Source organism: Ctenopharyngodon idella, chromosome 20 (assembly GCF_019924925.1).
Source record: "Ctenopharyngodon idella isolate HZGC_01 chromosome 20, HZGC01, whole genome shotgun sequence".
Classification (NCBI taxonomy): domain Eukaryota; kingdom Metazoa; phylum Chordata; class Actinopteri; order Cypriniformes; family Xenocyprididae; genus Ctenopharyngodon; species Ctenopharyngodon idella.
Genome location: NC_067239.1, coordinates 18,267,863 through 18,289,611, shown reverse-complemented (window position 1 = coordinate 18,289,611; position 21,749 = coordinate 18,267,863). Strand labels below are relative to the sequence as shown.

Genomic DNA, 21,749 nt, shown 5'->3' with positions numbered 1-21,749 from the left:
TGTACACGACAGTTTGCAGGATGTGGGAACGCCTGTGAACAGCTGACTCTCTCTCAGCCGTGTGTGAAGTAAACAATATGGGAGATATAAAATATAAATAATAATTATTAGTATAAATATTAGAAATAAATGCTTTTAATAGTCAAGAAATATTATAATTATATAGTCTAAGTAATGGTAAGCAGGTTTAAAGGGTCTTTCTATTTATTTCCTGTTTTATTAAAACACAGTTTCCACAAGATCTGACAATATATTTAAGAGGTATCATGATCATACAATTAATTCGACTTTCACTTCATCACAGGCAAACGTAATTTCACTTATAAAACACTGTTTTAAATTGTTCAGTATCCATATCTGGAATGCCCAGACAAAAACATTCAAACATACATATTACATTCAAACATGACATAAGCTCTAATTCAATGCAATACCAAATGCAAAAAGAATCTAGGCAACTTTTTTTCATTGAGAAGGCACAGGTGTTTGTGGGCATCCAACTAACTGGTGCAGGCAGGATATACACAAGTGTTTCATATTCACAGATGTTAAGCTATGTGTATTATGTCCTGGGTTTCTGGCATGATACAACATGAGCTTTGGCTTAGCAGAGTCGTGCTCCATAACCAAAAGTCTGTTTAATAGCATCAAAGTAGTATCTCTGCCAGCCCTCTTTCATCCTTTCCTCCTCATTGCTGGGAACTCCTCTGGCCTCCAGAATCAGCTCTGTCTCACTGCCTTGATTCATGAAGTTTAAAATGACAGTTGCTGCATGTCCTGAAAGAGAATTAAAAAATAAATCATAACTCAGATTAAAGCAAACAGACTCAACAAGAGTGATAAGCACTGGCTACCAACAATCCACAATGAGCAACACATTCATCAGACTTCATAGATATTCCTTAAAGGGTTAGTTCACCCAAAAATGAAAATAATGTCATTAATTATTCACCCTCATGTCGTTCTACACCCGTAAGACCTTCGTTCATCTTCGGAACACAAATTAAGATATTTTTGATGACATCCGATGGCTCAGTGAGGCCCATATTGCCAGCAATGCCACCGAACTTCTCAAGATCCAGAAAGCTACTAAGGACGTATTTAAAACAGTTAATGTTTCTACAGTGGTTCTACTTTAATATTATAAAGCAATGAGAATACTTTCTGTGTGCCAAAAAAACACAAAACAACAACTTTTCAAAAATATCTAGTGATGGCTAAACTGCTGAAATCACGTGACTGTGGCGCTCCGAACCACTGATTCGATTGGTAAAGTTCCGAAGCAGTGTTTTGAAATCAAACATCACTAGATATTGTTGAAAAGTCATTATTTTGTTTTGTTTTTTGGCGCATTAAAAGTATTCTCATCGCTTTATAATATTAAGGTAGAACCACTGTACTCACATGAACTGTTTTAAATATGTTTTGAGTACCTTTCTGAATCTTGAGAAGTTTGGTGGCATTGCTGGCAATAGAGGCCTCACTGAGCCATCAGATTTCATCAAAAATATCTTAATTTGTGTTCCAAAGATGAACGAAGGTATTACGGGTGTGGAACGACATGAGGGTGAGTAATAAATGACATTATTTTCATTTTTGGGTGAACTAACCCTTTAAGATATACAAAACAAATAATATAGAAAAATTTAATTTATTATTATTACTAATATTAAAAGTGGTATGTGGATTCATTAAAAAGATTATAAAACTATATTAATATAAACAAAAATATAATAATAAAATAATACATAAATAAACAAATAAATAAATACCAGCAGGCCAACTTGAAAACCTTCATCTCATGACAATTTTCTGGTCTGGAATCTAAAGGGAAAGGGCACAAATTTTAAAATCAGTTTTGAAAATGATGCTTCCCAAAGTGAAATTCTCACCGGATTATCTAAATTAATTGATTTAACATTTTAAATTGATGAAAGGTTACCAGTTCTGCAAATTGTCCATAAACATTTCCTTCCAGTAGTCGGAATTTGCCCCCCGAGCATCCATCCACAAAAGCAGCAAGGTGTGTAAATGCCTGTACCATCTATACCATGAAAAGACAAGGAGCAAGTGAATTCCACATCAAATAATATATGCATAAAAGACCACCAGAATACATCTACATTTATTGTTTTAAATGCATTTGTATCGACAATAGGGGAGTGATTCTGACCTCTTGGTTTAGGAAAACCCTGTACAACTCTTCTGGTGAGGTAAGGAAGGTGTCTTTCATACTGAAAGACACTGTTGGAATTTTAATCCCAGTGTTGGAAGAGTTACTTGTTGTGGAGGACCCAATCTGTAGGTTTGGGGGATCAAAATATATATATTCAATGTGGATACAGAGCACATCACTTGATTCAGGAAATAAGCATACAAAATTTTATAACTGAAACAATAACTATAGTAGTCAACATTTGATCAAAACCTTTCATCAAAATTGTTATGACAACTTTGATTAACTTTTTTGATCCACTTCAAATGTTGACTACTGTAAAAGAAAAGTGAATGGATGACTATATATCTAGCATATATTTGATGCCAGAAATGTTTATGATAACTTACTTGGGTATTGTCCAGTTTGACCTTGGCTTGTGGCTCCTGATTCTGTTTGTTAAGTGCATTTTCTGTTGGTAAAATCATACCCTGAGAGAACTCTGTAAAAACAAGTCACAAGAATGTGATTAACTATACAAAATAAAAAAAACAACGCAGATATGACTAATAAAAGAAGTTTTAGATCCCTCGCCTGTTTTGAGATGTTTGACATAGTTGCCCAGTGCCATTCTGATTTTCTTGACCCCCTCCCTCCTCATGAGATCAGTCAGCGGTGTGCTTGGCTGGTCTTTACATAGTGTAACACTGATCTGCACAAACAAACATAAGTTAGATTTTCATGCAACATGCATGAAAGAGAGAGAGAGGTTCACTTACATCTAAATCATCCATGTCATTTTCATCAGAGAGATTTGGTATTTCCACAGTGCCTTTATATTTGATTCCAATTTTATTTGTTCCTAAAGTGGAGAAAAACATATTTTTTTATTTTTAGATCTTGAAGTTTCACCAATGCAATTATAATTATGCTGTGTAAGCAAACAGAACTTTCACTCACCTGTCCATGAGGCTTTAACAATCCACTCATAGAAGAAGATGAGTTTCCCTTTGCGATTGTTGATGGAGGCCTCGCCGTCTATATTGCTGACATCTGTGATTTCGCATGAGCCTTCTTCACCCTCTACACGAATCCCAAGAAGGAGGTTATTTATTACATCTTGAGACCAGCTTGTGACATCTCTCTCTGTCCTGTAAGAAGATTAAGAAAATCAAATAATCATAAACATAGTTTATTTTATAGAAGTTGCATATGATTCATGTTTCAAAAGAGAATTATGCAACTATTAATTGCAGTTTCTTCGTTTGTTTATGATGTAGAAAAGTTAATGTTTGCAACTAACCACAAGGTTAAAGAGAGGCCACACGGGGGTGAAGAGAAGGTGTTAAAACCACAAGCGGAGATAAGATTGACAAAGACTACAGTAAAGAAGGAGAAGAGTTTAAGAAAAAAGACAACTAGCATAGGAGAAGGCAGAAGGACATCTGGCTATTGACCATGAGGCCATGAGAGATTGATACTGAATTGGAATTATGCTGGTTATGCTGTTCTTTTTTTAATTTTTATTCATCAATGAATCCTGAAAAAAGTATCACAGGTTCCAAAAAATATTAAGCAGCACAACTGTTTCCATACACACACACACAAAAAACAAAGTAACGTCCTAATACATTTCAAGTAGGACCGTTCAAAAGTCTTACTCAGTTTGCTTTCCATCAGAACACCATGAGTCTAATTCTGTCTCACATTCATGTCCTTCCAAAAATAGCTCGTGCCAGCCCCTCACATTCAACTACAGGACATTCCAGAGGCTTCTGCAAACACTGGAAAAACTAACCTAAGGCCTCTGAGAATTTATTAGAAATCAGATGTAGGCAGTATATATGAAATATCAAACCGTTTCAGCCGTTCCCCGTGATGTGGCAAGCAATACTCGAATTTAAACATTTCTAAATCGTCTGTTTTTATATACAGTTTCTGTCCACACATTGAGAGACAGTATTGAACAATTGAGCATTTGTCACATCAGAAGACTATTTTTTAAAAAATGAACTAGTGAACGTAGAAAGTGTTCAAAATGCTCAAAATCTGTAATTATTAACAGAACCTATATACTTTCCTCCATACCTTTATGCATATATTAAGTTAAGATTTAGATTAATAAAAAATAACCCTCCATATGATGGAAAATGGAATTTAATTTATTAAGAGACACTTCATAACAGTCATACAGGCATGCCCTTATCCATACTGTATAACAAAGAGCGACAAAACTTACACCGTGTTGGTGCCAACTGGAAAACATGCACGTGCTGCCTACCAGTGCCAGTTATTGACATTTGTCGCGTCTGCTCTTTCTTCCACAATCCAGCGCGGGTCCCCCTCTCCCCATTTGGCCATGACAGAATTTAGATGATTTGATAGAACTGAGATGTTCCGATAAACTGCGGATGCAGTTAGTAGCTCAGAGATTGACAGATGTAAATTCGTGCATAAACGTATGCAGCAGGAGCTCAGCTGATTTGCTGCGTCGATGAAGTTACGTAAATATTCATGAGATTATTCAGGAACAGCGAACTACGGAACGAGTAGGCCTATTTAAAGTGCACACAAAAAATTGTTAAAGAGAAGGAAATCCTAAGGAGCAAACGATAAAAACGTATGTAAGGAGTAGTCGAGAGGTTAGGTGTCCGCTTAACTAGTCGTCAGCTGTCCCCCCAAACCTTTATTAAGCCCCTTAGAAAGTACCAGAACCGGAACTGGGTGAAGAAGTTTCCTCTAGAAGCTAGAAACCTGCGGACCTTCTTGGCAATTGATCCTCATTACCTCATTACAACCCTCTTCCCTTAAATCTCACCCTTCTCAAATAACTCCCAAATATAATCTGTCAACTAGACTGAAATTCAAACACCCCCTTTAAAAAAGAAATACCTGTAGCCTATAAATGTCCATTTGTAGTGTATAAAAACAGATAATATAATATTAATGAAATAAAATGCCACTAGTGTAGCTACTGTCATGACAAAGTTTGTTTAAACACTTTAGTACACTTTTTAAGCTAATGCTAGTTTGTCCAAATGTCATGAAATTTTACAAATACTTTTTTTGGCTTTCATATCTTAATTAATCCACATTTCTAACCATTCTTACACAATTTTACTAAATCATTTTACATAAGTAATATGTTATTTTGGAAATTCAAATACAAAAACCTATACATATAGATACATAAATGTATAGTAGCCTATACTAAACAGTATTTAGGAAAGTGAAAGAAACAGATGTTTAATAAATGCGCCAGTGTTATATTTTCCAAATGCTATATATAGGCTGCTATTTTTCATAAATAGCTTTTTTGCAACATGGTACAAAACCACTGTAATGAAGAGCTACCAATGGTTTTACCTATGGTTACTATGGTTTTAATACAAATATGACAGTTAAACCTGTTATGCAAAAACTATGGTAAATTTTTCTTAAGGGAAGGAAAAAAACACTGTGCCTTTGAAACACTGAAACTCTATATGCATATAGGCCTATAATAACCAACATCAAAATTACTCTGTTTTCTTTTTAAATGTAAACAATTTATTAAATTATTTATGTTATTAGATTTTCCCAAAACAAATGTGAAAAGGAGATATGTGGGAAGAGTAGGGTCTGTTTGCAATTATTTTTTCCCCTTTTTGAATCGACAGTACATAGTGTGTCCAGCAGGTGGAGCTGGACTCAAAGACTGACTGATCTTTGATTATAAGTCTGTCTTCTGGCCTTAAAGGGATAGTTCACCCAAAAATGAAAATACTGTCATCATTTACTCACTCCCAAGTTGTTCCAAATCTGTATAAATTTCTTTGTTCTGCTAAACACAAAGAAAGATATTTTGAAGAAAGTGTGTAACCAGGCTGCTTTGGGGCACCATTGACTTCCATAGTAGGAAAAAAAAAATATATTATGGAAGTCAATGGTGCCCCAGAACTGTTCAGTTTCTCACATTCTTCAAAATATCTTCCTTTCTGTTCAACAGAACAAAGAAATTTATACAGGTTTGGAACAACCTGAGGGTTAATGATGACAGAATTTTCATTTTGGGGTGAACTATCCCTTTAAGTAAGATATGTTGTTGAGTAAGAAAATTCAATGATTATACAATTATTGGCATTCAACAGTCATAACTCACTCCCACTGTCATTAAATCAGAGCTCTTAATTAAATTAGTTTTGAGGTTTTCCTCATGTTCCTCCTCACAATTTCATCATCACCATTTGGAGTAAATGGCCTTTCAAAATGAACTGAACTGACAATCTATCAGTTTATCATATCAGAAAAAAAGTTTACCGTTTTGAAATTGGACATTGTCTTTCCATTTAAACGGTACTTTTGGCACCTTTTGGCAGGCTAAGTTTTTGTGATATCAACTTTAAATTTGGAACACAACTTGGTTAGAGATATATGACTTTTATTATTTAGTCCTAATTATTTTGTAATATGATATTATTACAATATTTTATGTTGTTTAAGGATTTGATATATTTTAAATGTATTTTCTAGGCAGGAAATGTATTGAGAACAAGAATTTCTTTCAAACCTTCTGGAGGTAAATACCCAACATATGAAATCAAATGAATTATTCAGAGGAAACTGACAGGTAAGCATCTCGTGCACTTGACCAGATTAGCTGAACAGGAAGTGTGTAGTTCTGCTTTGTATGTAACATTGTTATGTTGTAAATGTAAAATTAATGAAAAAAATGTAGTCTTGACACAATGTGTAAATATGAATCATGTTGTTTATAATTGTTAAAACTGATATAATTATTACAAATGACAAAAATAATTATATTTCTTAATGCTGTTTTTTGGAGAGCCAACATTTTAATAGTCTAATCCAGTAAGAATATGGTCATATGTACATCACATTTATCTGAGAACCATGGTCCTGTCGCCATGCCACAGCAAGTAAGACTCTGAGAGCCACATTGGTGTTTTCCTTTTTCAGTCTAATTTGCCTTCCCCTGCTTTGCTGACTTTGTCCTTCTTAGCAGTTGCCATCAAGCACAGACAACTGCACTGATATCCCAGGAGCTATAGGACTGTAGCAGGGTGCGTCTCTGTATCCTCCAAAAACAGACAGTGGTGTGTCTATGAAGAAGAACCTGGTATTTGAAATGCATATATTACACTTTTAATTAGCCAGCTGTTTTAGAGAGAAATAAAATACGAGAAAGATGGCTGAGACCTTCTATGGGGCTGACAGAAGATTTCTTCATACATGTTGCTGCATTATTATTGCATCTGTTTGTTGCAAGCAATTCAAGCCAAGTGCAGACAGCCTCCAGGAAGCCATCTTAAAGTTTGAATTCAGATGTTTAACAACTAGCCTAGATTCATGGAAAGCAATCATTTTTTAATCAATTTCTATAGGCCTATATGAGATGCTTCATGGTGTAAAATCCCAATTTTAATGCACAGCTTCTTATCATATGAGACTAAAGGGGTACCCTTTATGTCACGATTTTTATATATCATTTATGTTTGTGTAGTAGGCTTAGGCTATATGAAATATACTGTTTAGCATATCATGTATAAAAAAAAATAAATAAAAAAAAATCGTCAATGGCTGCGTCTGAAAACTGGAAAATGCTGCCTTCTGAGGACACATTTCAAGGTAGGAAGGCATCAAGGCACGCCCTAATCCAATGTTAGCTTCACTTCCTGTTTCCTGAGATACCTTCATCTCATCGATTTTTGAAGGCAGATGTAGATAGATGTATCCTTCGCGGCCTTTGATATCCCACAATCCTGTGCATTCCATTCTGTGACAGTTGTAAGTTTTTGACCAACATTTTCCACTTTTGATGTCATTTCTAGCGAAAAATTATTACAGTAGTAATTAAATATTTGTTTTGTTCTCACCAAATCTCGTGCTATTTTGCTGTAGATCATTAAACTGTTACGCTGCCTCCGAAGTCTGTCCGAAATCAGTTTCGAGAGGTGCCTTCATGCACAAATGCTGCCTTACAAGTCATTGCCTAATAAGGCAGCGAGGCAACAAGTCAGCTGCTCACATGCATTCATAAGAGTTTGCCTTTAGGGGGCAATGTATGCCCATCTTTTCTAGATTTTTAACTGTCTTGTTTACTCCACATTACCTGTCTGTTTTTATCACTACTTCACTACTACTTGCGCTTGATTTGTTTTGGATGCAGAGTAAACACACAACACGTTTCCATTTCCATTTTTTATTCGACATACTGACCTGCTACAATGTATTGCATAGAATATGACTGCAAAAGAAAATGCTTTATTATTTACAGACCTCATAAAATCTGTGGTTAAAACAGATAGCAACAAATCAAAGGACAGTTACTGGGGCAAGAATAAATTGTAGGGATTAAAGTCATTGTTTAAAAAAAAAAAAAAAAAAAATCTAGCCATGTATTCATTCAAAGTTATATTATAGGCTCACTACATTGTGCCATTTGCAAGTAGGCAAAACAGCGCTTTATTTTCATATTTTCATATTGCACTTAGGACAAAGTGACATTTTGAGGTTTCTGATATTACAATTTCATTAGGATATTTTTTTTTTTTTTTTTTTTTTTTACAAAAAAAAGTTTCGCTTAAAAAATAAATTGCCAAATTAACAATATGAGGTGGTTTAAAGCTTGCCATTTTGTGCCTCACAACCAAGCAAATTTGAGGACCATTAAAGTCTTGCTGCTTTTTGTATTCTCTGTGCAACCGGTACATCAAACATACCGTACATTATTTGAGTTAGCCGTTCACAAGTTTACAACACAGTGTGAACCACTTTTCACCACTGCTCTGTGTATTACTGCAATACATGCTGAGACTAAACCATAATGAACGTTAGTTTAAAACCAGAGGCTCCTGGGGCTGATTATTGTAAAACAAATGTCCTTCAAGAGACTGAAATTCAAGCAGCAGAAGACATTACATTTAAATGAGGCCAACAACTGAAAGCTCTCCTCGATTAAGTTAACCACTTTAGCATAAAAAGTTAAAAAGCTGCCTAAACTGCCTGGTCCAAAGGGAATTGAACACACAGTAAAGAAGATCCCATCATTGTTCAGTTCAGAGTCAGCACAGATCGAAACCTTGAAATATTTGTAAATGATAAACATCTCTTCATAATTCTGCATCATCTTATGTACATGTTAATTATTACTAAGAAGAGGAGGTGAAGTACAAATCACACTTCAAAAAACAAATAAACTCTCCTGAAGACCGAAGTCTACTGATCATATTTCACTCTTAAATAAAAACAATATATATTATCTCATGATCTTCAGTCAACAACAAAAAAACAAAAAAAAAATAAAATAAAAACACAAGAAAATGTATAAATACAAATATATATACACAAACAACACAAATAAAAGAGAAAGAAACAAAATGATCAAGCTTACAAAGCTTAAAAAGCTACACACTCATTAGATCCACAGCTCTCAGCATTAAAAACAGCTTGCTGATGTAACGCTGACGGTCTCACCATATAGTCTCTCTGGTTTATGGTTACCATCTAACACGAGCATGATCTCTAAAATCTGAGTGTAAACTTTGTGAGTGTTGGGTTTTCTCTGCGGCGGTGCATGTGTCTTGTGAGGGGGAAGGCAGGGTGGGGCGTCTGCGAGCCTGAGTTTAAAAGAGGACGAGCAAGCCCGTTTCTACCAAGAAGCCCTTCTATGCTGCTAACCTTGAACTCTGTGAGTAGTTCTTCTTCTTCTTCTTCTTCTTCTTATTATTATTATTATATGATTATCTCATTGTAATTTAGTTGGAATGCCTAAATTTAACCCAAATTAAGACTGTAAAATGTCTCACAAGCCAGTAATGATCAGAGAGAGCATTCCATAGGCAAGGAAACACATTCCAACCAGAGCGAACATACCAAATTGAACCGCTTCTACTTGTTATTCTATTCCACATAAAAAACAAAGCTCCTCCCTTGAATGAAAACGATTGGTCAGGAGGAGAACGGAGCCCCTCGGGGCCTCTCTGGGGGCGGGGCTTGTTGTGAGCGCACCAATGGGAGTGTACACATACCAGCTGTTGTCAAACTCTCAATGTAGCATTTACCACTAGCACAGCTCTCCACGTGACAGGAGCTGTTTGCTTTAACTCCCCCCTCCCCCCCCTTAATCTCGCTCTCTAGTTCTTCCCCTCCCCCTTGTCTCTGCCCTGTCTTAATGCACACCGCAGCTTGTGGCTCTTAGCATTCGACTGCAGCAACTTGATGTTCAATGGATGTTAATGCAGCACAAAAATGAAGTGCCTTTGCTCTGGTCAACCATCTTGTGTTGTAGCAGTAACTAGTAACTTAAAGTTGTGGTTGAGTTGGCTCAAAGTGGCCTAAAACTTGTGATGGGAGGAATAAAGTAAGCAGGTGAGACACTAGTTTGGATTAATCTCTGTTTCTCGCAAGCTTGGACATTCAGAAACGGTCTTCGAGACCACAGCACAAGAGGCATCCACAGACATCCACAATCAGCTTTTCGCAGTGTAGATCACAATGAAGGACAGTATAGAGGAGATGTGGACCCACATTTGGGTAATGGCTTCTTTAGAGGACAGAGGATCTTGCTAAATGCTCAAAAAAGCAGCCCATGTTGGGAAGTTCATAGGGGAAGTTCATAGCAGGAAACTCAGGCAAGTCTATGTGCGGGTCCACAGTGTGCAGTTCATCGTCGGCAGTCTTCATTCTCCATTGTAGGCACTATGTTCATACGAGGGATTCGACGGTGGCTGTGTGTCTGACAATCATGTACTTGAAAAGTAGAAATAGCATTAAATTCCAAGTGATTCGAAAATATATATCACTTTTTACACAAGCAACAGCTCGTTCTGAAACGAAGAGTCTGAAAGGTTTCGAAAAAAGTTTTGAATAGAAAGATTGAGACAAAAGCGTTTCTTCTACAGCTATAGCTTTGGACAAAATCCTACCATTTGAGGAGAGGCTTTCCTGTGAACACAGAGCCATATATAAAACAATCAGCAGTTTTTTTTTTTAAAGTTATTGGAGAGAAACCATTCAAATACAGTTGTAACAATGACAGTCTTTGTATAGAGAAAGAGCTCTTGGTATCTTGAGAGGTAGTGTGAGTGCTGCATGTGCGTGACATGATCTGATAATTGTAATTACTGACAGTAAATGTAATGCTTCAGAATACAGTGGAGATCACCAAAAAAAAAAAAAAAAAGTTGTTTAGCTCATCAAAGCTACGGAGCGTCCATTATGATCCACTTTTCTTCCATCCCCTCCTCTTAAAGTCACTATTCAATATAAATAAGTGTCAATGGTAATACTTTATATTTGTTTCCGAAGTCCCTGCATATTCATATCTTAGCTTGCTTAAATATGAAGGATGGCAGCATACGCTCGGCCATCTGAAAAGTCTTAAAAATGTGCATTTATCCTACAGTGAGAATGTGTCAGGCAGTTTCCTTTTATTATATATATATATATATATTTTATATAGCAGTCCTTTGTATAAAAATAGATAAAATATTTGTTTGTTTGTTTAAAAAAAGAAAACACATTGTATTCATTTTCCATAGAAAACATCGGGATGGCTGAATGAGGACACTGTGGTGCGAGCTGTGGTTCAGGAGCGCACCAGGATCTCCATGATGTGGTCCAGGTCATTGAGGTCTGAGAGACATAGCTGCAGGCTGCTGTTGGAGGTGCAGCTGGAAAGGCTCTTGAGGCCATCATCCACCCCACCGCTTCTCTGCACAGGAAACGGCAAAACAGAAATGTCTGAGGAGTCGTACATTGACGTGTCGATGTCCTCAAATATGTCATCTAGTGCCAAGTCTGTCAAGTAGCTGGTGGAATTTGTAATCTCAAATGAGCCGAAGAGAGAATCCGACGACCTTGTGTCGTTCTCACCAGCGAAGGATGGCAAAAGAGTCTGATTTTCGGCACCGCCCAACTGGACCTCCTCATCCTCAGTCGTTGTGAGGGAAAATGAAGGGGACAGTGCTCCGGTTAGGGGTTGAGGACAGTCTAAGGGCACGGGTGGCAGGTCAGGGAAGTGGCGTGGGGTCGGGGCATGAGGGAGTGAGGGGCCGAGTGGGGCTGATGGCAAACAGGTTTCCCCCTCCTGTCTCATCTCCTGCTGAATCTGGCGGAGGGTGTTCGCCAGCAGGACCGAGCGGTGCAGGCTGGGTTCAGCTCGCCGCTGGCAGCTTTGTAGCTTGTCCAGACACAAGTCCAGAACCAGCTGCCTCTGCTGAGGATACGGCAAGTCCTGGACAGGGTCCTCACACGTGCTCAGCTTACGTTTCACCCCCCTGCCCAACATGTACCTACAGTCGAGAACAGAAAAGAAAGTTAGGAAAAACAGGACAGGAATATTTTTTAAGCTAACCTACCTTGCAGTGAAGTCAAACAATGCATAAGGGCGCACAACAAATACTTTAAGCTTCATAAAATAAATACAGTTTGCAAGAACACAGAGGGATGTTATGTGCTAACACTAATGTTTCTTTGCAAGTGAGACAAGCCTCTCTATAGTCCTTTGCAAGTGTGCACAAGCCTCTCTATAGTCCACTGAACTGGTCACAGAACAAATTCACAATCAAACCCATAGGTGGGTCAATGACACATAAAAGTGTCCACAATAAATAGAAGGAAAAAAAATCTTTTTCAAAGCAAATGGGCCAAGTTCTTAAAAAAGAATACTTGTTGATTTCATTGTTTATACCATTTTTTGATATTTCAATATAGTGATTTTATGTGGTGTAACCAAGTAAAAAGAAGTAATAATTATAACATAACATAGAAAATATTTTCCTTACACATTGAATAGACCTTAGTCGGGGTAGCGGCATATTTAATTTTTGGAAGGAATGAAATTGAGGCTGTGAGGAATAGAAGTACATTGTGTTCAATGGATTGTACTGTTGTTTAACAACATGCCAGTTGTTCAGCCAACAAAATGTCTTTATAAAAACTAAGGCTGTCCCCTAATACTCGACTAAATGGTTAGTCAACGAGAAGAGGCTTAGTTGACCAAATTTTAATTAGTCGGTAAGTCAGATAAAACAAAAACCCCTACAGGAATTGGCGAAGTCACGCAGTCCAACGGACAGATCGTTAACACGGCTGGTCCATGTGGTAATTATGTTGGCCAGGAAATCCAAACATTCGTCTTTCATTCATCGATAACAAACACGGCTTATCATTCGAAACATCTGAGTAGTAGCTAAACTTTAGCAATTTTACTTCACAACGCTTACTGCATGACGTTTAACGTAACATTCATTTCTCTATATAGACGCATCCACTATAAAGTGGAGATGATGAGTCAGCGTCGTTAACTTGACATTGATTTAGAAAACAATAGTTTATTAATAAATTAAAACTTTTTCTTTCCTCCTTTCCATTTTCCCCCCCAAAACATTCTTAATCATTACATTTGTCAGTACGCTGCGGCAAGACAATGTTAATATTATGGTTTAGTATTTCTCTGTAATGTAGAACGATGTTAACAATACTACATATTAGGGCTGCTCAATTATGGCAAAAATCATAACCATTATTTTTGGTCAATATTGAAATCACATTTTTTAGCACGACTATTGGTGGGCGATATGATCAAAGTCTTATTTCACGATATGAGTAATTTAAATATCAGTGAAATTTCACAATTATCGATTCTTCAGCAAAAACTAATACTAGTTTAATCAATGTAAGAAAAATGTCCTCAAAATAATTACATAAGACAAGTAAACAGTCAGCAATGCAATGAGAACAAAGAAACTAATTACAAAAAATGGACAAATACAACAGAACGAGAATACAATTTAAATAAAGTTTTTCAGGAAGACGTGCTAACAGTACATTTTAGGTACCAAATTCCGATACCTCCAAACGAAGCAGGGGAGAGTTGGCGGAGAAATGCTGTCGCTGTCTCGTTGAGCAATGTAATAATGTTGCACTACATTGTTATTTATATCTAAATATATAAAACTATGCGCGATAGAGACCCTATGTGCGAAGTGAATCGACGGTTTCACTTTCAGTTTATCTCCGAAAAGGACGGGTGAGAGTACCGGCTGTTTATGCGAGCAGCCGGTTCATTACAGTCACTCCAGATACTGTGAACAGCAAAACAGAAGTGCCGCACTGCCTGCACAAACAGCGGGATGCGCAATGTTTTTTAGACTAGTTATGGGCAGGTACAACACACAGCAGTGTTACATCAGCATTCGTTCCTCAAGTCTATGTAAACACGCATTGGAAACATTGGTTTTCTCTATTTCTCATTAGAGAAAACCAATCAAGGAAAGCATGTGCCTAGAGCACCTCCTAGTATTACTTGAATCATTATATAAAACACAAAGGAAAACCCTACATGAGATACTGCTTTATAACTTAACAGCTTTAATTAAAAATATACACAAGCTTAACTAACAGAAATGATATAATTATGTATTATATATAATTATATATCCAACAATGATGTAAGGAAACAGTGGCAAAATATAAGTTTGAAGGGAGTAATGCCTGTGTTTAAAGGCTGTTAATGAAATGTAATTTAGTCAAATAAGAACTTTAAATAAATGTTAATTTTTAAGCAGCCTTTTTTATTCTTTTGTGCAGTGGTCTTTGAGTCTGTAAGAAAAAAAGTCAAACTTAAAATATAAAACCAAAGATTTTTTGAGGTAATGTAATCTTGTTAAAACAGATTTTATAAAACTGGTATCGAAAAGGTATCATTCAGGAATCCGTATCAAAGTCAAGGTATCGGTATCGAAAATTTTTGAACGATACCCAGCCCTAGCTAACAGTGGTATTCAGATAAGTAATAGCCTACAACGAATAATCAAAAATAATAGTTTTACACAATAATCATTTTACCTCGATTATCTTGATTTCATAATCGTTGGAAGCCATAAATCGAAATCGAAAATCAATTATATATTAAAGTTATATACAAGTAAGAGTGATAAATATGCATGAATGAGAAAAGAAGGAGAGGGACGTGTTCGATTTTAGCGCAATAAGTGAAAAAGAACTCAATGCGGTTGGTGCTCGGGCTGACTGACACACAGCTGAAGCACGTGCACAGAAAGCTGCCTCTCAGACAGCATGTGATCGCAAATTCAGTTCTCTTTCGTGTCTTATTGCACTTGAATGGTCAGATAGACGCACGATAGTGTCAAAATGCCTGTCGTGTGGAATATTCATGTAAACATAGTCGGTTATTACATTAACGTTAACAGTTGGGTGAATTAGATCTTAAAGGGACAGCAGCATAATAAACTGCTGTCTGTCTCATTAATGTCAATCAAACAACAAAAGAGAAAAATCACTCACTGCTCTTGACTGAATCACTTCTGTATCTTTAATAAGAATCAGTTCACATTTGACTCATATGGTGTTTTAGTTATACACTTGATTACTCAATTTTTGTAGCATTTCTTACTAAATATTAGGCCTACTTAAATGTTAAACCTACTTTAGTTAATCTGTATATTTGCTCTACTGTATTTGTCCTAATGTTTGTAATTAGATTTTTTTGTTCTTGTTTTTAATAAGAAAATAAAATAAAAAATATAAATATCTATATTTAAACAGATCGTCCTTGTGAAATAAAATTCTCATACCGTGAAATAAGATTTTAGTTTAATCTTGGCTTAAATGAACGACTAGAAAAACCTTTAGTCAGGGGCAGCCCCAATAAAAACTTTCAGTAGATAAAAAAAAAAAAAAAACTCTGAAAGTTGTGATTTTTGTAAACTGCATGTGATCTAGGACCTTTACAAGAATGCCTCCATGTCTTGCTGTTTCCTGCAGAGACCGTTGCATGTTTGCTCCAGTTATTAACTTTGCATGGAATAAACCAACTGTGAATTTAACAGCACCATGACCGTCGTCTGTGCACACAGACTATTGCTGAACTCTGTTCTTGACGAACACTTTCGCCTTGAAATTTGACTGTTATCTGATACACGACTGATAACAAAGCTTTAACCTGACACAGCTCCTCCTTCTCATCCCAGAGTGGGGCTTCCCGAGAGGTGGATGCATTAGCTGAAACTCCTCCTGTCTGCGACTGCAGCACACTTGAGAATAAGCTCATGCTTCATTAGCGATCCCTTCACACAGCGGAGGAGGATACGCAGCACAGGAGCGCAATGCTTACTTCTGCAGCTCTCCAAAGCCTTCTATCCTGTGAGCGATACTTACAAGCAAAGACCTCCTTCAAGTAATACATTCTTAAAAAAAAACCTTTTTGGGACCTTTCACAGCAATGCCATAGAAGAGCCATTTTGTGCTTTTGTGCCTTTATTTTTAAGCACATGGAGACTGCCATGACCCTTACCTGTCAAATCTAAATCATAGAAGTAGCAATTTTTCAGGTCGTTTAAAATATGCAATTCCACACTCAAAGCTACTATTTCAAACCACAATTTTTGTTTGGGCCAAACATTTATGCACAAACAAGAGCGAAATGTGGCTTGTGGGCACACAATTTGAATACCAACCATAACTGCTCTGTCAAATTGCCGTCTCGGATCTCGAGAGCTAGAGTTGGAGTGGAAAGGGTTGTAAATGTGAGAGACTGTCTATCCACCTCTGCGCGCTCTGTGGTGTAGGCGCACCCCCCCAACCCTCCTCCTCCTCTCAACATCCATCACTCTGAACGAAGACAGACATCCCCCGCAGGTCTGGTCACTGACTGCTCTTCTCTACTGCAGGGTACACAGGAAGCTGCAAGAACCAAGAAGAGCCTCTTGTGTTCAGAAGTGAAATGGATGCAATGCATTATATTGCATAGTCTCCATCCCACCATGTGGAAAAACGTGTAGTCTGAAGTCTTAGTTTAGGTAATAGATACCGCAACCAGTCGTGAACCTTAAATAAAGCATGAAGGTAAAGGCAAGGAAGAACATATTTAATTAAAAGAACAACTTACACCATTGGTGTCAAAACAAGTTTGATTAAACACTTTCAATGCCCGGAAACAGCCTGAACATGTGTGTGTGCATGCATGGACTGCAGCGCTCAAGTGTGTCACGCTGGGGCTAGCAGTTATATAACCATCCACGCTAGCAGAGCACTCTGGGCTAAATTCCTGCTCAGCCCTATAGGTGCCTTTCCCACAAAGCAGTCACAAGGATTCAAAAGGGACATTTTGTATTCCCGCAGATTTCACAGCTGAATTCTGACAGGAGCACGCATACGCTGAGGGTCTCTGTCAGCAACAGAAAGCTATAAACGAAATGCGAGCGAGCAAACCACCACTAAGCAAAAAACAATATAATCCATTAGAATATGAAGGTGAAGAACTTATATTACATATGGCTTATGCTCATGACATCAATCAAGTGTTAAAGCTTGAGAAAAAGGTTATAATGACTGATCCTTGCACATTAAAATTTGCTTTTATAAAGCTTCTTTAAAGAAGGTAAGCTGAAGTGAACAACTTGGAATTTGACCTGGTCTCTATAAAGTCTCACAGCTTTAAAGCAACAAGACATGATTTAAATTGGGCCCCTCTGGTTAGACTGGCCTCTGTGGTCTGCTTGCCATGGCAACAGCGGTGGATGAGAGACTGGCGCTTGAGTGGCACACAGAGTCTGCAGCTCAAAGACAATAAGCACAACTACGTAGACAACCATCAAAGTGGGTGAATACAATAGGATGCATAGAAGAGGCAGCATTGCAGTAGAGTATGCTGGGTTGCATCAGTTCAGGTCTGGCACACATACATGATGGTACTTCAGCCTTTTTTCTTTTTACCTAGTGGTAAATCAGAAGTGAGGCCCACCATGGAAGTCCCACCATGACTATACAATGCAATGAAATAGAAACCAACCAATACTGAATTTTTTTTTTTTATAAGCAATTTTTATATTTTTGTGTGCCCAATAACCAATGTGCTGAACTAATTTTTAATAATTGTAATGTTTCTGCAGTTTGACACATTAATAACTACACAATCATTATTTGTTAATAATAAATAACACTATAATATAATAACCTTTATTATTAATTAATTATTATTGCTAAATAAAACTTTCAAGATTCAAGATTACTTTATTTGTCCCTTAGGACATTTGTCTTGGACTTTATTAATAACAATAACAACATTTATGTTGTCATTAATTTATTGATTAAATGTTTATGTATGAAGCGTAGTCTCAATGACGCTTTGCTAATTGCTATACTTGTATAATGGCGAATAAAAAAAACATGACATTCAGTGTTTTAAAGACCGTCAAGTTAGTATTTATACTGATTGGGAAACACACATAAGAAGCTGTACATCTGAGAGGTGTACTGTACTTTATTATACTGCTGCTTTCACTTATAGCAGCATACCAAAGCATAACTGAATACCAGCCTTGTGCCACACATATACACCAGTTTCACCAAAGGTAGAGAGATATGGACTTCATTTCCATCACTGTGTGGTTAGTACCTAAAATAAATAAAATGAACAGAAGACCATAAAGTGACAGACACAGCACTGAAATGATCTTAAGCCACACTCTGAGCCCAAGATAAAGAGTTTCTTCAACTCATACACTGGTCTGCATTATGATACTTTCTGTACAAGAGCAAATCAAACTGACGTGGTTGAGTCATTTTTCAATCTTTTTTTTCTTTTTTCTTTCGGTTTCCCTCCCTTAGCCCTCCTACTTCCCCAAAGGACGTAGTCACGATAAAGAGGAGAGCAGGAAAGAGTCTTAAAAAAAAAAAAAGGAGTGTACACGTAAGCCAGAGTAAGCAGGAGAGTCGAAAAAGGTTAGTCTGAGAGAGAAAGAGGAGAAATACGGACTGAATTGAGGAGTGTGAGTAAGTGCATCGGGGATTGACTGAGTAGGCGGGAGGGAGTAGGTGGCAAATGCCATTGACAAGCCGACTAAGTCCTGAATAATGAACCATTGGGTAGACAGGCCGGATGTCTTAGTTTGGGCAGCTTTGTAACTGGGCGGCTCCAACAGACTGACAAAGTGACTCAGAGTGTTAGTCACACCGACAGACGTGAACGCACGCTCATGTACAGCCCGCTTGTCCTATCAATGGTGTAAATCTTTGAGTTAGTGGTGAAACTTCATTCTAATAAGATATTCAGATGGATTTTAATAAATGAATCTGAATAATTGCCTAAGCAATAAGCAAGTAATACGACTGTTGTGCAATGGTCAAGAAATTAGATTGCTGACAACCCTGCTTTACATTTGATTAAATGCTTAACATGAAAACATCAGGACCTTATAATCAGTCATTCACTTTAGCAAGAAAAAAAAAAAAAAAAACACTACAGAAAAAACAATGACAACTCTTTGCAAGTAGTTAACTGACTGCTTGAACAACCCCGAGAGACCAGAAGGACCAAGTTTGTGCACAGTTGACTTACTATATGTTTCTGCAGTAAACAGCATGTGTCTAAAGTTAAATACATATAAGTTACAAACCTGTACATTTCTTTAAAAACATTAATGCATTCACAGAATACAGATTTGTATTCTGGTTAATGTCAATCATCCAAAAAAAAAAAAAAAAAAAAAAAAAAAGCAACAGTGGTGCACATGTCAACTAATGCAACATAAACAAAGCTTTAATAATTTCTGATACTTCATTTACTAGTTGCTTTTACTGAAAACTATGGCATCCTCATTTCGAAGGATAGCGGAACCTAAAACTGTACTTTATCCCTCCTCTTATGATGACAGTATAAAACACACAATTCATACTTAAAATTCATGTAAAATTACACATCATTCAGTCGAATTATTAAACTTTTCTGGTAAAACAGAAAACTGCTGATTTGCATTCATGTATTCCTAACTTTCGCTTTTGCTTCAGTTATAGATGCTTGCGAACAGGTATCTAAAAATTTCGTAAAGCTATTTTATTATTTAACAATAAGTTTGTAAGAAATTGTCCAGTCTCATTTCGAGTGAACGTTAGCCGGGTGCAAACATCAGTGTGGCAAAATCGACCCCGTTACGCAACCGAGACCACGTACGACTTACAAGAGAAAGTGCGAGGTACCAAAGTTTCAGTTTAAAGGCTCACAGTGATTTAGAACACAAAAAATCATTATATATAAAACAATTTTGCTATGACTCCGGTTGTAAAGAAACTAGTGTGTAACGGAGTAACGTTAGCAGCTACTCAAAGCTCAAATATCATCAACATAAACTCGAGTTGTTACGTAAAGCGGGACAGTGCTGAGCAGTTAATATATAAAATAATTTCCAAAAACAAGATGATACCTAAAAGGTCGCTGACCAGCCTCAAATGTCATTTAGAAAACGGTTTATGACTAAAAGTCTTTACCTTGACGAGGAAAGGGCACCATCTCCGCCGGGCTCAACTTCCTTCTTCACAGCAGCGGACTCCACTTCCAGTCGACACATAGATACAGTGGGAATTCCGTTTTTCCTTTTCATGGACGCCTCGAACGCAATGATATCCCTTTGACCCATACCATTATGTTTGGCTCAACCAGTTGCTTCGTTGTTTAGCGTTTATTACAAACAAGTACTCTCGCCAAGACGTGAGCGCGCACTGCTAGCCTCCGCGGCTAAGCTCACATTGATGCGCAGCGAATTAGCCAGTTAGCTAGTCCGTACTTAGAAAAGTACGGTCTCTGTCTATATGGAACTACAAAATAAATTTACACGAGTTACTCGAACGACAGCTACATTCTCTTTGCTGATTAAAATAAGACGTACGTTTGTTTAAATCGGTCGCTAGACTCCGAGTTGAGCTTCTGGTCCAAAGTCTGAACATTATTTTTTCGCGAAACTACGCGACCGATCGCGTCTCACACGGGTACGAGAGCAGAATTCTCGCTACACTGTAGAATCAACGGGAAAAGAACTCAGCTGATTGACGGTCGTCAGGTGGGATGGCTGTGATTGGTCGAACGCGACCTCAGACCCGCCTAGTAACTGCCTCTGATTGGTTGAACGCCTGTTCTGCCCCCACCTCTCTAGTCTATCACATTCGTCGCTCTAACATGCCCACAGACCGAAAACGTGACCGTTTGGAGCACTGGCTACGGTACAGTTGCATTGTAAATGACACGTTTGTGGCTTTTTATTAAAGCTTTTTGCTTTTTTTTGCCAAGCAACCAATATCTATTTTAAGGAAACTATCTGAATACCATAGATGATAACAGCTATATTTTATTTATAGTAGAATTTCTCTAAATGACGCTTTGTAAATCTGATTTTTTTTTTTTGTTGAATCTGATACATTAGGTAATAAGACCTCAGAGCTATGTGGGCTGGATAATACAATATTTTCTGACATACAACCTAATAATATCCGCGAGCAGCGGAGGGATTTAAACATTGACGTTCACGGAGTCAAATCTGCTGACGTCACTTGCATGAGCGTTCACTCCGCACAGAACCGTGACGTCGATTTTAGGAATGTATGTTTTACTGCACGTTTACTCTCTTGTAAAAACTGAAGTTTTGCGCATATTAATATATACGTTTTGTGTTTTCTTGGCATTACTAAGAATTAATAGTAGTCAATTCTTCGCTACATGAAAACATTTTAGCATATCTTTAAACCAGTTTAGAAAAATAAATCAACATCAAAACCATATCTTCACTTTATACCCAAC

General features: G+C 37.2%; 2 protein-coding genes across 2 annotated transcripts; both read right to left on the bottom strand.

The window, feature by feature from the left end:
- Window positions 1–186: 186 nt before the first annotated feature.
- On the bottom strand, window positions 187–4,929 carry ahsa1a (AHA1, activator of heat shock protein ATPase homolog 1a). Its single transcript, XM_051874560.1, is given in 9 exon segments — window positions 187–777; window positions 1,773–1,824; window positions 1,943–2,044; window positions 2,174–2,299; window positions 2,566–2,657; window positions 2,750–2,867; window positions 2,935–3,017; window positions 3,116–3,306; window positions 4,437–4,929. Coding segments are annotated over 9 exon segments (1,017 nt in total). The 5' UTR covers window positions 4,517–4,929; the 3' UTR covers window positions 187–604.
- Window positions 4,930–8,341: 3,412 nt separating this feature from the next.
- Window positions 8,342–20,988, bottom strand: si:dkey-177p2.6 (uncharacterized protein LOC568712 homolog). Its single transcript, XM_051876406.1, has 2 exons — window positions 20,447–20,988; window positions 8,342–12,450 (listed from the first exon to the last, which is right to left on the bottom strand). Exons 1-2 carry the CDS (start codon window positions 20,593–20,595, stop codon window positions 11,745–11,747), a joined length of 855 nt encoding a protein of 284 aa, XP_051732366.1. The 5' UTR covers window positions 20,596–20,988; the 3' UTR covers window positions 8,342–11,744.
- Window positions 20,989–21,749: the final 761 nt, after the last annotated feature.

Coding starts and splice junctions, on each gene's coding strand:
- si:dkey-177p2.6 (XM_051876406.1), bottom strand. CDS start 20,595: ATGGGTCAAAGGGATATCATTGCGTTCGAGGCGTCCATGAAAAGGAAA. Junction 12,451..20,446: donor GGTGCCCTTTCCTCGTCAAG/GTAAAGACTTTT, acceptor TCTCGACTGTAG/GTACATGTTGGGCAGGGGGG.